We start from the raw sequence: 15147 nt of genomic DNA on the forward strand, positions 1-15147 counted from the left end.
GTCAAGACTATAGTATCATTTCTTTTTTCCTGGAAAGGCCTATATGGTGTGGGTATTATTATATTAATGACAAGACTCTGAAGTACACTATAAAGCAGTGATATATTTCAAAGTCTCATTATTCGAATTTTCACTTTTATTGTAAAATAATAGGGACAGTGTGGATAGGAGACAAAGGGAGGAGAATAAAAGTGAAGAGGTCAAGAAGATGTGAGGATCATGACAGATGATCTAACTTCTTTGTGTGAACTTCATCTTCAATCTCCTCTTCCGTGAAACAGGGATCATTCTATTAGCAACCTCATGGTTTTTAGAGTAAGAATTAAAGGTAATTAAATGTGTTCGTACATGGACAGCACTTAACAGTGCCTCGGACGTGGTAAGTACTCAATGATCACTAGCTAGTTCATCTGGTGACGTGCAAGAGTAATGGTTTCAGTCTGAAGCCGACTGCCAGCACTACTGCAAAAGTTTATGAGATCTTGGACAAGTCATTCTCTGGGCCTCAGTTTCTCTCTGTAAAATGAAGGCCCTAGGGTGGAAAAATGATGTCTAAAATCCTTTCTAGCTTTTGAATTGGGATGAGGTGGCAGAAGAGACTGGATGTATGGATATGCCAAGGCCCTGACTTTGTGGGGACAGAAGCTACCTGTAAGAGAGGATGGACATGTGGGAGGACATCTGGAGAGGGGTCATTAAGGATACATTTTAATTTCTTCAACATTTTTTTTCAGGAAGTGAGGAAAAGGGATTCTTGGTTCAGGCTCTTTCAATTAAGTGTTCACTTAGACTTTTAACGATCTTTCTCAAGCAGCATGAGGACAGCTTGTAGGTCTCTTGGTCTTTATTTTGGGAAAGGGTGGATAGCTGAGGTCCTTATAGAGAAGATCACAACTGAAACACAAACCAGAATCACAAGTCCTAGAGAACTAGGACACTGGCTGAGCCAAAAGGGAGGCTCCCTTTGGACAAGCTACCAGACACATGTTGCCTGTGTCTTCTCCCCCTCTGGGAGCCAGTTTTCTTTTCCTTAGACAGCTTACTCCCCATTCCATTACAGACTATGGGAATTTTGACTGTGTAAGGAGTCAGAGACTAGGCCCCTGGTGCTTTTCCTCCTTCTGGGGCTGTCCCCCTTGCTGACCACAGGCTTTGTGGCTTTATTACAAAAAGTAAAAGCAGAGCATTACATTCCCCAAAGCAAGCCATGACATAGTTATTCTGTGCTTTCTTCTCTTGACATTAGTACCAAAAGAGAATAAGCATGTAAACATCTGTTTTATATAAGCTAATTCTAGACTTTTAACTTGATTAGTATAAGAGAATATTTGATGTGATTAATTTTCCAGTTACAACACAATGGCTTTCCATTCTTTTATTGCCTTCTTAAGGGAGACAAGAGAAGAAAAAATAACCTAACTTTAATTTTTTTTTTTTTTTAGTTTCATAGCAGTACCAAATATAACCATTAGAGTTGGTACAAAAGTATTCTGCTTTTAATTCAGTTGTAGTAACAAGTTACCTATCCTGTATAAATGTGCTAAAATAAACATAAAATAATCCTGAGCCTCATTACATACAGAACCAGATATTCTGGGAAAGATCATTCATTGAGGACAACATCACACCATCTAGTGATTTGCAGGAGACAGTTTATTAGAAAGCGGTGTATGTACCCACTGCTTTATGGCAATCTTCTGCAGCACTCATTCTTTTAAGCCAATGTTTTTCTGAGCTACGCTTTATTAGGCCTAGTGTGACAAATGCTTCCAACTAGGTGATCACTTGAAATACTTAGCCAGCAAGCAGGATCTTATCCTGTCTAGGGCAGGAAGAAGAATTTCAAGAGAGAAAACTGAATCAGAGAGAGGATTTTAAAACTTTTTTCTTTTTTTATGTTTATTTATTTTTGAGAAAGAGACAGAGAGAGGGTGAGTGGGGGAGGGGAAGAGAGAGAGGGAGACACAGAATCCAAAGCAGGCTCCAGGCTCTGAGCTGTCAGCACATACCTTGATGCAGGGCTCAAACTCATGAACCTTGACATCACGACCTGAGCTGAAGTCTGGTGCTTAACTGACTGAGCCACCCAGGTGCCCCCAGAGAGAAGATTTTAGTATTGACTTCGCTATAAATGAGCCACATTACTTTTTAAAAAAATGTCACCTTTTCTTGGGCGCCTGGGTGGCTCAGTAGGTTAAGTGTCCAACTGTGGCTCAGGTCGTGATCTCATGGTTCGTGGGTTCGAGCCACGTTGGGCTCTGTGCTGACATTTCAGAGCCTGGAGCCTGTTTTGGATTCTGTGTCTCCCTCTCTGTCTCTCTCTCTCTGCCCCTCCCTGGCTCTCAAAAATAAATAAACACTAAAAAAAAAAGATGTCACCTTTTTGTATTTCCCCCTTCCTCCAAGGTTAACAGTGATGAGAACCGGTGATGTAAAGAGATTTTTGATCGTTAGCATGACACTGGAGATGTTCTACAATCTGCTATATGGTACCACAAAGTCTGCCATCGTATATGAATCTGCAGGAGGAGCTAATCTCTTCTCCACTGCCAAGTCCTATCTCCTGGATCTTCTAGGGCTTCCTGGAGGAATTTGGGAGTGGGAGGATGGTCTAGGATAGATCTATGATAGGATAGATAAACCAAACCAGCTCCCAGTAAATAAAAAAAATTATTTCACTTTTTCCTCTTGTCCCTGTCTCTGTCCCCAGAGCCTTTAAAGAGCATTTTTTGACTGTGCCTCTTTGGTGCTACTATGCAGATCTCTTCATAAAAAGCAACTGAATGATAATAATAATTTTGATATTGTTCTCCCAGTCTCTCCTTGTCTTATCTGTGGCTATTATTTTTAGTTCATGAGCCCTCAAAATTTACAGGCTGAGGGCAGCATTGGGAAGCAGTGGAGAGCACTGGCGTGGCAATCAGTTTGCCAGGGTTCAAGTTCTGGTTCTACTGTTCATTAACATCAGCCTTAGGCAAATTGCTTCAACTCTCCACGTTTCAGTTTCCTTAGGTGAAGAATGTTGTTAATAATATTATTACTGCAGCCTACTCCTATTTTTGTCCTTTCCCCCAATTTGCCTCTTTTATTCCATTTCTCACTCATTGTCTGAGTGACTTTGCTGAAATATAACTATTTTTTTTTTCTCTTTAGCTTCAATTCCTCTAGTATCTTTATATGACCTCAGGATATGATCCAAGCTCCCACCAGTTTCAGGCAGGTACAACCTGATAGCGTCTTCCCTCAGGCATCTCCTACACGTTTCCTGTCTCTTGTCCAGGGCTTTTGTACTGATGTTTTGGGGCACGATGCCAAGGAAATCAGATTAGCATCCATGTATGTGGGACCCAAAAATGTGGGGTTGTTTGGGCCCCATGAGGTAAGTCATCGACCAATGAGAAGGGGAGCTAATGAGCAAGTACTTCCCCCTTTTATCATACCCACTCCCTTTTCTCCTTCACAACAGTCTTGAGACAACTAACATCAGGGCTTTCAACTTCCATGGGACCCAGTAACCAGTGGCTTATAGCAGAGGCCATCTTTGTAATGTACTCTTACACTGGCTCTCCTTTCTTCCCTACCTCATTCCTCTTATCCTTCATGCCTGCAGCCTGAGAATCATACCCTTACCTTCATCTCAGGCTCTGCATTCTGGGGAACTTCCGCCAAGACTGTCACAGAATTTTAGAGCTGAAGTTAATTTTCCAAATTGTTTAGTATGATGTGTTTGTGATAATTAGTGGCTAAAGCAAGACTGGATTCACAGACTAGTGCTCCTTCCAACCTCATAGAGACTGTTTTTAATAACAAAAGCAAGAAATGAGCTCGGATATATTGTTATTTCTGGGCAATACTCTGACTTAAGCAGGACTGTCTTTTTTGCCCAACCCTTCCTACCCCCACCCTGGGCCATGCCCTCTTCCTAGCCTAACCACTTTCTCCCAATGTGTATTCTTGGTATTCTCTGCTGACTGCCTGCCAAAATCTGCTTTCAGGGACTTGTTTATTTTAAAGTGTAAATAAGATTTCTGCCCACAGGCTACCTTGTCTCCAGAGGCCTGCATTTCAACAGAGATCAAACTTTATTGAGAAGGAGTAGAAGAGCCCAGGTGTGTTTCTCCAGTGTCACAAATCATGTTGTCATCAATTACATGAGACTAAAGTGGAGACATGCATCTGGGATTATGGAAGATAAATGTATGTATTCTACATATATACATATCAAAGCACAAATGCTTTTTGAGACACTGAATATTCCTTTTCTTTCTTAACCCTCTTTCCCTACCACCATGCCCAGTGGACCTAAGCAAGTCCCTCAGTGCTACCACTCACTTAGATATCAGGGTGTTAGTGAAGCTATAAAAGACCTTCTATAAACAAACAAATAAAAAAAAGCTCTCTACTTATCTGTTTCTTTCAAAGCATTGTGTCCCCGGTGCATATGTACCTAGGTTCAAACTTCCAAACAGTATCCTCAAATACATGCAAGGGTAGTAATAATACTTCACTTTTACTGAGAGCTTGCTGCATTGCTAGGCACTGGGCTAAATGAAGAATAATCATTCTTTCATTTTATTCTCAGGCTAAGAAAGACCATGATTCCAGAGAGATGGGAAACAAATGAGGCATGTTTTATAATTGGTCCAGTTTCCCACTTTCAGAGAGTTTCCAGGTCATGATGTACAGAGGCAGAAGCAAGGTGGAACCCAGCAGGCTGAGAGTTGAGGAGATACAGGTGAGAGTCCAAGGACACTAAGAAGCTAGAGTTTGCAGGAGAGAGAACCTGAAGGAGCTATGTAGATAGAAAACTCCAGAGATCTGAATGGAGTCCCTCTTAAATATTCAGCTGAGTACTGACCAGCATATGCATGTGAGAAAATTGGCTAAGGCCCAGGAAAGAACCACTTGAAAGGAATAAAGGTAACTAACTGTGCCCACACTCACAAGGGGATGGGAACAGGTCTGTCCCCACCAGCCGGACTGGAAAACCTCATGATTCACAGAGTACTGGTACAGTGACAGATGGGCCTTTGTCAGTAACGGGGAATAACTAGTTCTAAAATGAATACTGCTTTGGTCTGACCTAACAAATTTTAAAAGTAAGTCCCAAAAGGATCAAACTATTTCCAAATAATTTAGGAAAGAGCTCAAGAATATTTATAGGAATACAAAAATACCTGTACCCCAAAGGTGAAATTCACAGTGTCTGACATCCAGTCAAAGAATATGAGGCCCGAAAGGCAGCAAAAAAAAAAAAAAAAGAGCAACCTGTAACAAGCAGACAAAAATCAGTTGAAAGTGATGCAGAACTGATACAGATGTTAAAATTACCAATTAAGGACCTTCAAGCAGTTACTCTAAGTGTATTCCATATATTCATACACTAAAAATGAGATATGGAAGATATAAATAAATCCAAATCCAATCTAGAGATGAAAACTACAACGTCTGAGATGGAAAACACACTGAATGGGGGGTGGGGGGTGGTGCCTGGGTGGCTCATTTGGTTGAGCATCTGACTCTTGGTTTCTGCCCAGGTCATGATGTTGCAGTCTGTGGGTTTGAGCCCCATATCAGGTTCTGCGAGGACCATGTGGAGCCTGCTTGGGATTTCTCTTTCCCTCTCTCTCTGCCCCTCCCTGGTTTGCTGTCTCTCCCTCTATGTCAAAAAGAAAATAAATAAATAAACATTAAAAAATTACACTGAACATGACAGTATAGAATAGACAGTGGAGAAGAAAAGACCTTGAAGAAATAGCTATGGAAACTGTCAAAAAATGAAACCCAACGAGAAAAGAAAATAAGAATTAAAAAGAATGAACTGAGCATCAGTGAGCTGTGCAACAACTTCAGATGGCCTCATATATGTGAATTGATATTTGAAGAAATGAAGACCAAAATTTCCAGTTTTGATGAAAAACATATACTTACAGGTACGAGAAGCTTGATAATCCCTAGGTGCACGAGGGGAGAAACCAAGAAACATGAGGGGAGCCACACCAAGGCACATCATATTCAAACTGATTAAACACAGTGGTAATAACAAAACTCTTGAATGCATTAAAGAAAAAAAGATACAGATCATATAAAGTAACAAATGTAAATACGATAGAGATTTCTTACTGGGAACAAGGCAAGCAAGAAGATAGTGGAGTAATATCTTTAAAGTACTGAAAGAAAAATAAAAACCTATCCATGTAGAATATACTACCCAGAAAAAAAACGTATATATATACATAGCTTTCAAAAACAAAGGTGAAATAAAGACTTTCAAATGCACAAAAGTGAAAGATTTTTTCCACCAGTAGAACTTCACTACAGGAACCATAAAAGCAGGTCCTTCAGGCAGAAGAAAAATGGTATCACATGTAAATCTGGATCTATACAGAGAAGTATATATATACTTCAGGAATGGTGAGCACCAGGAATGGTGAGTACATCGGTAAATATACTTTTTTCTTATTGTTTAGATCACTTTAAAAGGTAATTGACTATTTAAATAACAAAACAACATCAGTGTAGTGTGAGGTTTAAAATACAGTGATGTAGGGGCCCCTGGGTGGCTTAGTCGGCTGAGCATCTGACTTCAGCTCAGGTCATGATCTCATGGTTCATGGATTTGAGCCTTGTGTCAGGCTGTGTGCTGACAGCAAGGAGCCTGGAGCCTCCTTCAGATTCTGTGTCTCCCTCTCTCTCTGCCCCTCTCCCGCTCACACTCTGCCTCTTTCTCTCTCACTCTCTCTCTCTCTCTCAAAAATAAACATTTAGAATAAAAGAAAATAAAATATAGTAATGTAAAATAAAATGGATGACAACAACAAAAAGGTCATGAGAGGAGTAATGGAAATATACAATTCTAAGGTTATTTTATTATACGTGAAGTAGTGCTATTCCTAGAAGGAAGATTGTGATCAATACATCCAATAGAAAGCATAAAAAAAGGAAGAAAAGAGCAAAGAATCAAGAGAATAGGAAAGAAATACCAAGATGATCGATTTAAATCCTACCACATCCATAATCACATTGAATGTAAACGGTCTAAACAGCCCAATTAAAAGGCAGAGATTATTCGATTACATAAAAAAAAGCACAACTGAATTGTATGGTGACTACAGGAAACACACTTTTAATGTAAAGACACAAATAGGGTAAAAGTGACAGGATAGAAAATGATAAATCATGCTAATACAAATTGAAAAAGCTAGAGTGGCTACATTATTATCGCCAGATATATTTCAGAGCAAATAATATTACCAGGGATAATGAAGATAACTGCATAATGATAAAGGTGTCAATTAGTTAAGAGGATATAACTCTAAATGTTTATGCATCTAATTATAGGGCTTCAAAATGCATAAAGCAAAAACTCACAGAACTGCACTAAGAAATAGACAAGTCCACAATTATAGTCAGCAATTTCAATACCACTGTCCAAAACTGACAGAATAGGCAGAAACCAGTAAAGTTATGAAAGACTGGGATAATGCTATTGAACAACTTGACCTAATTGACATTTATAGAACATTCTCCCCAATAACAAATATTCTTTTCAAGTGCTCCTGGAACATTTACCAAGATAGATCATTTAATCCTGATTACATAGGTACTATCATTCTTTTCTTTTTTTTTTTAAGTTTATTTATTTTTGAGAGAGAGAGAGAGAGAGAGAGAGAGAGAGAGACTGAGCATGAGTGGGGAAGGAGCAGAGAGAGAGGGAGACAAAGAATCCAAAGCAGGTTCCAGGTTCCTTGCTGTCAGCACAGAGCCTGACATGGGGCTCGAACCCACGAACTGCGAGATCATGACCTGAGCCAAAGTCAGATGCTCAACCAAGGTGCCCCATCATTTTTAGTCTTTATGGTGGAATAAATGAAGGTATGGAGTTAGGTAATTTACTATAGATACAGTTATTGTCACAGCTGGGCTTTTAACCCAGGGTATCTGACCCAGAACTCTTAATCACAGGCTCTATGACCTTCCTTGAACACCTGGAACAGCTCAGCTCTCAGTGAAAACTCTAGGACTTATAATGCAATCCTTTTTAAATAAACAAAGGAGGAGGCTACTCAAATAGCATTCTGTAAATACTACTTGGAAAGGAAGTACTTTCCCCATCTCCTCTCATATTCCCACTCAGCCCAAATGGCCTGTCTGCTTCCTTGAAGTGACATGACTTATAGGTATCATAAACTCACGTCCCACTGCTGTTGGGTCTAAAAAAGAAGACAGTTGCAGACTGCAAAATACTGGTGAGAGCTGGCTCTTCCTCAGGCGGCCTCTGGGTGAGATGGGTGGTCTAATGCACAAACCAACGACGATCAAGATGCACGTTTGCCCCTCTTTAGAATGTCAGGATCCAAACAACTCCTTTTCCACAAGGGAAGCACGTTTTCATTAAAATGAAGAAAGGAATCCCTAGCTTATGGTTGATTTTCTTTGTCTACCTTCTTATCTCTGTTATTAGTTCTAAAATGTATATAACAATTACAACACGGAAAGCCTTTGTAATGTTTTCCAGGGCGAGGTTTCCTTACTTATCAGCAAGAAAATGCCATGGAGGGGGAACACCTTTGTAATGCATCTTTGGCTAAGACTTGGCACCTGGTTGTTCTATGGGAGGAAATGTGAAATGGGGATATTATTCGGCCTCACCGTGCGAAGGAGAGGATTCAGACTGCTCAGGAGCATGACCCTTGCTGATGAAACTTTAAAAATCAGTTTTCTCTTCAGTATGCAGCCTTTCTCTCTCCTCATCCACTCCCCTGAACTTCCATCCCGTCTTCACATCCAGCTTTCTTCCCTTCTCCTGCCTTTCCTAACTACAGTCGGTGGCTCCCCAGTTCCTGCTGTGTCTCTCATTTCCCTCAAAAAGCCCCTTTCCTTTTCCTCCCGCGTCTGGCCCATCCAGCTCTCCCCTCCCTCCCTCCGCAGTCCCTGAGGAGATCAAAGAGTGACAGTGAGGCTGCTGCCGGGAGAGACGTTTCCAGCTCCCCCTCCTGGCTGGGCTGAGCCGTGGGGCTGAGAGACTGGAGGCTGGGCCGGGGCGTCTTGGCTTCTGGGGAGGGGGAGATTAGGAAAGAAGACTCTGCAGCCGCGTTGCACACAGTAGAAAAGTAAAATTCCCTTTGTGCTAGTTAGTGCGGCGTCCCCTCAGTTTGGGATTTTGCCACACATTCTTGAAAGCCATTGTTTGCACTGGGGTCCCGTAGGTTAGGAGCAGCGCGGGCGGGAGCGGAGCCGACCCTGGGAGAGCTTCCCCCGTCCCGCACTGACCCTACAGTCGGCGGAGAGAGCAGTCGCTCTCCGGGAGTGGGGCGGTGGGGGGCTCCAGCGCCAAGGAGGGGGGGGGGGCCGCCGCCGGCCAATCAGGAGGCGAGGCCGCTCCGGGCTTGCCCTCCTTGCTCCCGAGCGAGCGGCGCACAGTGGAAAGTTGGGAGCCCGAGTGGCTGGCCCCGGCGGAGTGCGGCGCGGCGGCGGCGGCGGCGGCGAGGGCGGCGGGACTGGGCGCGGCGCCGTAGGGCTCGGGCGGCCCCCGGGGCATGGGCCGGGCGCGCTGCCCTCTCTCCGCTACACGCCGCGCGCGGCCCGCGGGCACCTAGCCGTCCCGGAGGAAGCTGCGTCCAGACAAAAGCTGCGGCATCTCCGCCCGCTCAGCCCCTGCAGGGCTTCGGGGTTGGTGCCGGTCCGCATCGGACTGTCGCCTCCACACTGTTTTGCTAGGTCAGAGAGCTTTCGAGAGCCTAATGAGTTACTCTGAGAGGAACCCCTCTGCGTGTTGTTGAGGAAGGCTAAGCACAGTGCTTAGGCGCCCAGGAAAAAAGGAAAAAAAAAAAAAAAAAAGGAAAGAACAGACAATGATTTTCTGGGACATCGTCCACACCGTATTCCTGTTGGCTCTTCTTTATTCTTCCCTAGCTCAAGATGCAAGCCCCCAGGCAGACACCAGGGCTGAGGAAATTCCCGAGGGGGCCTCCACCTTGGCTTTTGTGTTTGATGTGACTGGTTCCATGTATGATGATCTAGTTCAGGTTATCGAAGGGGCTTCCAAAATTTTGGAGACGTCTTTGAAAAGACCTAAGAGACCACTTTTCAACTTTGCTTTGGTGCCTTTCCATGATCCAGGTAAGGGGAATATTTATTCTTTGTGTTTGTTGTTTCTCATGATTACATGTCTTATGCTATGAAATCGTTAAAGTGTTAGGAAGTTTCAAAACTTTTTTTTTTTTTTTTTTTAATGTGTAGCTGAAAACCATTGTAACAAAGAATTACTCTCTGGCATCTGGGTTTGCTCCCTGACCCCTACTCAGGTCTTGTAGGTGCTGGTACCCTGGTCCCCAAACCTGGAAGTGTGGAATTACAGTCAATACCAGAACCCAGGGTCTTGAGCAAGGACATCGAAATCGGAGTTCAGTGACTTTTTAATTTTAGAGCTAAGGAATGCTTAATTAGGAAGGCAGATTTGGACATGGGTATCCAGCAGCATTACCCTAAGAGCTAACATCCTGGTTGAGAGCACGCTCAGGATAGCTCTCACACAAGAGGGGGAAAACCTGTTGTGTGAGACAGAAGGAAGCTTGTGAGTAATTTGCTAGTGGAACTGAAGAGATGAAAACAGGAGAGAAACCATTCATTTCTTAACTGAATCTATTCATCTTTGCACCAAGTCCTCATTACTTAGGTTCACAGATGGGCATAAACATCATGTCCCTGCCTCATCCAGTAGAAATGCATGTGATTTGGTTGTCGGTGCTCTTTTAAAGGTAGCTGAAGCAAAATAACTGTATTTTTCCCCCTAAAGCCATGGGCTTCAGCTGCTCCACGGTAATATGATCCGATATACTTTTTTTTTTCAGTTTCTATTTAAAGTGGCACCTTTCTGTGAGGCTCAGAGGAGCCCTCATTGTCATTGCTGAGGGTAGCATTGCAGGGGGAACCCTGGGGCTTGCTGTCTGACATCCACCTGAGTTTCATTAGCGCAAGTCCTTGCCCAGTTTCTTAAAAGTCCTCTCCCACTGTTCTCCCACATTTTCCCTGCTTTGAAAGTCTCTCTCTTCACTCAGAAGACCTTGACACAACCTCTTCACAATGGGAGGTTCATATTGGGAATCTCAGATTCTTTCTTTGTGCATTTTGACAAGCACATGAGTTCAAACTATCTCTAGGTGTTAAAGAGGGCAGGTTTTAGCTGTCTAAAAGAAAATGGCACCGGGAGAAGTTTAGAGGGAAATAGAACTTTCTGGGTTTTTTTTTTTTGTTTTTTTTTTGTTTTTTTTTCCTTCAAATGATGAAAATGAGAACCTATCCTACTTTCCTGGGACATGTGGAGGAGTAGGGTAGGTTTTTCTACATTTCTGCCTTGATGAAACACAAAATGTTCTTTATATTTGAATAAAAAATTAAGTGGTCATTTACTGCTTTTACTGTCTTAGTAAGGCACCTCGTGTTATGTTTCAATTTATTAAATGTCAAGATGCCAATTATGATGCAGCACAAGACTTGTTGTTTTGGAATAGCCTAAATATGTTTCTTCTATGGGGATATAGCTGAAGTTGGCTGAAAAACAAAGTCAAAATTGTTTTCTCCAATTAACATCACAATTTCCTCTTCCCCAAAAGACTCTTATGAGATGATGTTGCTGCAAACAATACACAAATTGCCTCAAGACATAAATGGAAACTGGATCGTCATGATATTTTGATGTGATATGAAAAATTATTGGAATAAATTGTATTCTGGTGTGCCTCTTTCCAATTGTTACCAAATGGGAAAGGGTGCTGTGGTTGACTTTCCTATAGTTTAGCAATCTCGTTGCAAAGTGGGGGAAACTTGGCATGCTAATAACAAATGACTAGTAAAGTAGAGCTTTTTTGAAATAATATGAGAAAATGATTCCATTGGTTCATAAAATTAATTGCATGTGTAATTCAGCAAAATTATTAATTTTATTGTAATTCAAAGTAGAAGTGGCCAAGTATTTATGTTATCTAAGACTATTGAAAGTATTTCTGAAGATAAAGAGGGAGATAGAAGTTAAAACATACTAATAACCTTTAATTTAGTTTGCTAATTCACTTTACTGAATTATAATATTATCTTTGTGTGACATTTGTGTAGTGTGTGTGTGTGTGTGTGTATGTTGTGTATAGTTATTAAGAGTTTTTGATTCTCTTATACTTTTGATTGATCAGTGTGGGATGACAGAAGGGGCCTTGAATGGGGATTGGCTGTTTCAGTCTGTGACATTAGAAAAGTCAGTTTACCTATTTCCTCATCTATAAAATGAGAGAATTGAGTTTGAACATCTCTCTTTTTTTTTTTTTTTAGGGTTTCTTCTTCTCCTTTTTTCTTTTAGATTTGAGCATCTCTAAGTTCGCTTCTGACTATGACATTTTATGGCTGTCTGTTTTACATGTGGTTGTTTTCATAGCTCCTAACACATATTCCTATGATTGGGTGCTACAACTGACAGGGAGAGAAATAATGTGTGGAATTTAATATAAATAATTATAACTTTGACCACCGACAGCTTTTCAAAACCCTTTGACATCTGCTGTCTCATGTAGCCAGATGAAATAATGGACAGGATCTGAGATACACTCTGAGGCATTTGACAAAAACCCTTAGGCCTTTTCACATGATTGCTTTGGACTTCTGCATTAGGGGGCACCTGGGTGGCTCAGTTGGTTAAGTGTCTGACTTCGGCTCAGGTCATGATCTCATGGTTCGTGAGTTCAAGCCCTGCGTTGGGCTCTGTGCTGACAGCTCAGAACCTGGAGTCTGTTTTGGATTCTGTGAATCCCTCTCTCTCTGCCCCTTCCCCACTCGTACTCTGTCTCTCTCTCTCTCTCTCAAAAACAAAAAACATTTTAAAAAATTAAAAAAAAATTAAAATATGTAGAATACACAGACATACATGAGGTGGAAGTCTAACAAGTTAACAAGGAGGTGATAAAATCCTTCAGAAAATGTGTGCATAGGGAAGCTGGTGTTGAAGAACCAAAAATCCACCCATGGTTGGAGGAAGTACCAGAGAGGACGAGGACCATGAAAAGCCAAGCCAATCTTGTGAGGCTAACTGTGCCTAAGATGGGCTTTTCACTTCTGTGATTACATTTAATGTATTAATTTCTGACAGCTTTATTGAGATATAATTCCCTTGCCATATAATTATTCATTTAAAATGTATAATTCAGTGGGGTGCCTGGGTGGCTCAGTCGGTTGATCATCCGACTTCAGCTCAGGTCATGATCTCGCAGTCTGTGAGTTTGAGCCCTGCGTCGGGCTCTGGGCTGACAGCTCAGAGCCTGGAGCCTGTTTCTGATTCTGTGTCTCCCTCTCTCTCTGCCCCTCCCCCGCTCATGCTCTGTCTCTCTCACTCTCAAAAATGAGTAAATGCTAAAAAAAAAAAAAAAAAAAATTTAAATGTATAATTCAGTGAGTGGTTTTTAGTATATTCACAGGTACATGCAACCATCACCACAGTCAGTTTTGGAACATCTTCATCACCTCCAAGAGAAACCCTGTGCCTTTTACTTATCAGTCCCTTAGCTCCCTTACCATCCTCCTCCCAGGGCGAAGCAAGCACTAATTTCCTTTCTGTCCATTGATTTCTTGCCCTGGCCTTTCATCTGAATGCAGTCATATAATATGTGGTCTTTTTTGACTGGCTTCTTTCACTTTAGCATGTTTACAAGGTTCATCCATGTTATAGCATGTGTCAGTACTTTATTCCTTTTAATGGCTAAGTAATATTCAATGTGTGGATATACCACATTTTGTTTAACTGTTAATCCCTAATGGATATTTAGGGTTTCGGCTATTATGAATAATGCTTCTGTAAACATTTATGTACAAGTTTCTGGGTGGATGTATGCGATGTTATAATTTATATAAGAAATATATGTTGGGGCTTCATTCCCATTTCTTACTTAGAGCTCCTGAAACCCTTATAGTATCCTAAGTGATGAGAACTATAAAATTGTGTTTTGTTATGTTAATGGAGTGACTTTTGGATCCCACCTAAGGATGGAGGCTGGTTTCCAGGAGATTCAACCGTATGATTAAAGGGTTGGAACTTTCAGTCCCATTCCTGACTTCTTTCTGGGAAGGGGAGGGGGTTGGGGGTTGGATCAACTGCCGGTGGCCAGTGGCCAAAGATTTAATCAGTTAGGCCTATGTAATGAAGCCTCTGAAAACACATATGAGGACAGGGTTTGTATTGCTTTCGGGCTGGAAATTTTGGGAAAATGGCATGCTCAAAGGGGGCATGGGGGCTTTGCAACCCTTTCTGCATACGCTATGCATCTGGCCGTCCCTAAGTTATAGGCTTTTATAAAAAATAGTAATCTAGTGAGTAAGTGGGTTTCCTGAGTTTTTTGAGTCACTCTGGCAAATGAATCGAACTTAAGGAGGGGGTCGTGGGGACCTCTGATTTATAGCCAGTTGGTTGGAAGTACAGGTAACAACTGGATGTGCAGCTGGTCTCTGCAGAGGGTGGCAGTGGGGGTGGGCAGTCTTGTAGAACTGAACCCTTCACCTGTGGAATCTGGTGGTATCTGAGAATAGCTTGTTGTGATATGAGGAAACCCCTCATTCCCACATCGAAATTGGGTGCTCACAACACCAAAGAATGTATATTTTCATTTCTTTTGGGTAGGTACCTAGGAGTGGAATTGCTGGGTCACAATAACTCTATGTTTAATTGTTTGAGGAACTGCCAGACTGTTTTCCAAAGCATTTGTACCATTTTACATTCCCACCAGCAGTATTGAAGGTTCTAATTCCTTCACATCCTCACCAACACCAGTTCATTATTGAACTTGTTGATTCTTACATATTAGTTTTTACTGTGCTTTTTACAATACTCAAAATGTATTTCTGTCTTCTCAGAACACAACTTTGAGGAGAGCTGATGGTCTTCCCTTAACTACAGCTCCTTTTATCACTCAGTCTTCCAATTCCCCTGTCTGTAAGACAGGTACCAGAGACAGAGGAAAGAGAATAGGGCAGTGTATTTTAATGAGTCACTTTATATAAAGAAGAATTCTCTTCACCATGTCTCTGGTTTTTTCCCCAGGATATATTTTACCTGTCTACATTCATTCATTCATTCATTCACTCACCTATTCTGTTTCAAGCGTTGCTTCA

General features: G+C 41.7%; 1 protein-coding gene across 3 annotated transcripts in view; it reads left to right on the plus strand.

Annotated features, from left to right (window-relative positions):
• Positions 1-15147, plus strand: part of HMCN1 (hemicentin 1) — a 495740-nt gene that overhangs the window by 23794 nt on the left and 456799 nt on the right. For 2 of the 3 annotated variants that reach the window (XM_019426820.2, XM_019426835.2), the window contains exon 1: positions 9400-10122. In XM_019426820.2, the coding sequence (XP_019282365.2) occupies positions 9855-10122 (268 nt within the window). In that variant the 5' untranslated portion in view covers positions 9400-9854. Of the gene's footprint in view, positions 1-4038; positions 4198-4582; positions 4736-9399; positions 10123-15147 lie in introns of those variants that run through there. The other variant, XM_053909192.1, reaches the window with a different exon arrangement.

This window comes from Panthera pardus, unplaced genomic scaffold (genome assembly GCF_024362965.1).
Source record: "Panthera pardus isolate Hobbes unplaced genomic scaffold, ASM2436296v1 HiC_scaffold_21, whole genome shotgun sequence".
In the NCBI taxonomy this organism is placed as follows: Eukaryota; Metazoa; Chordata; class Mammalia; order Carnivora; family Felidae; genus Panthera; species Panthera pardus.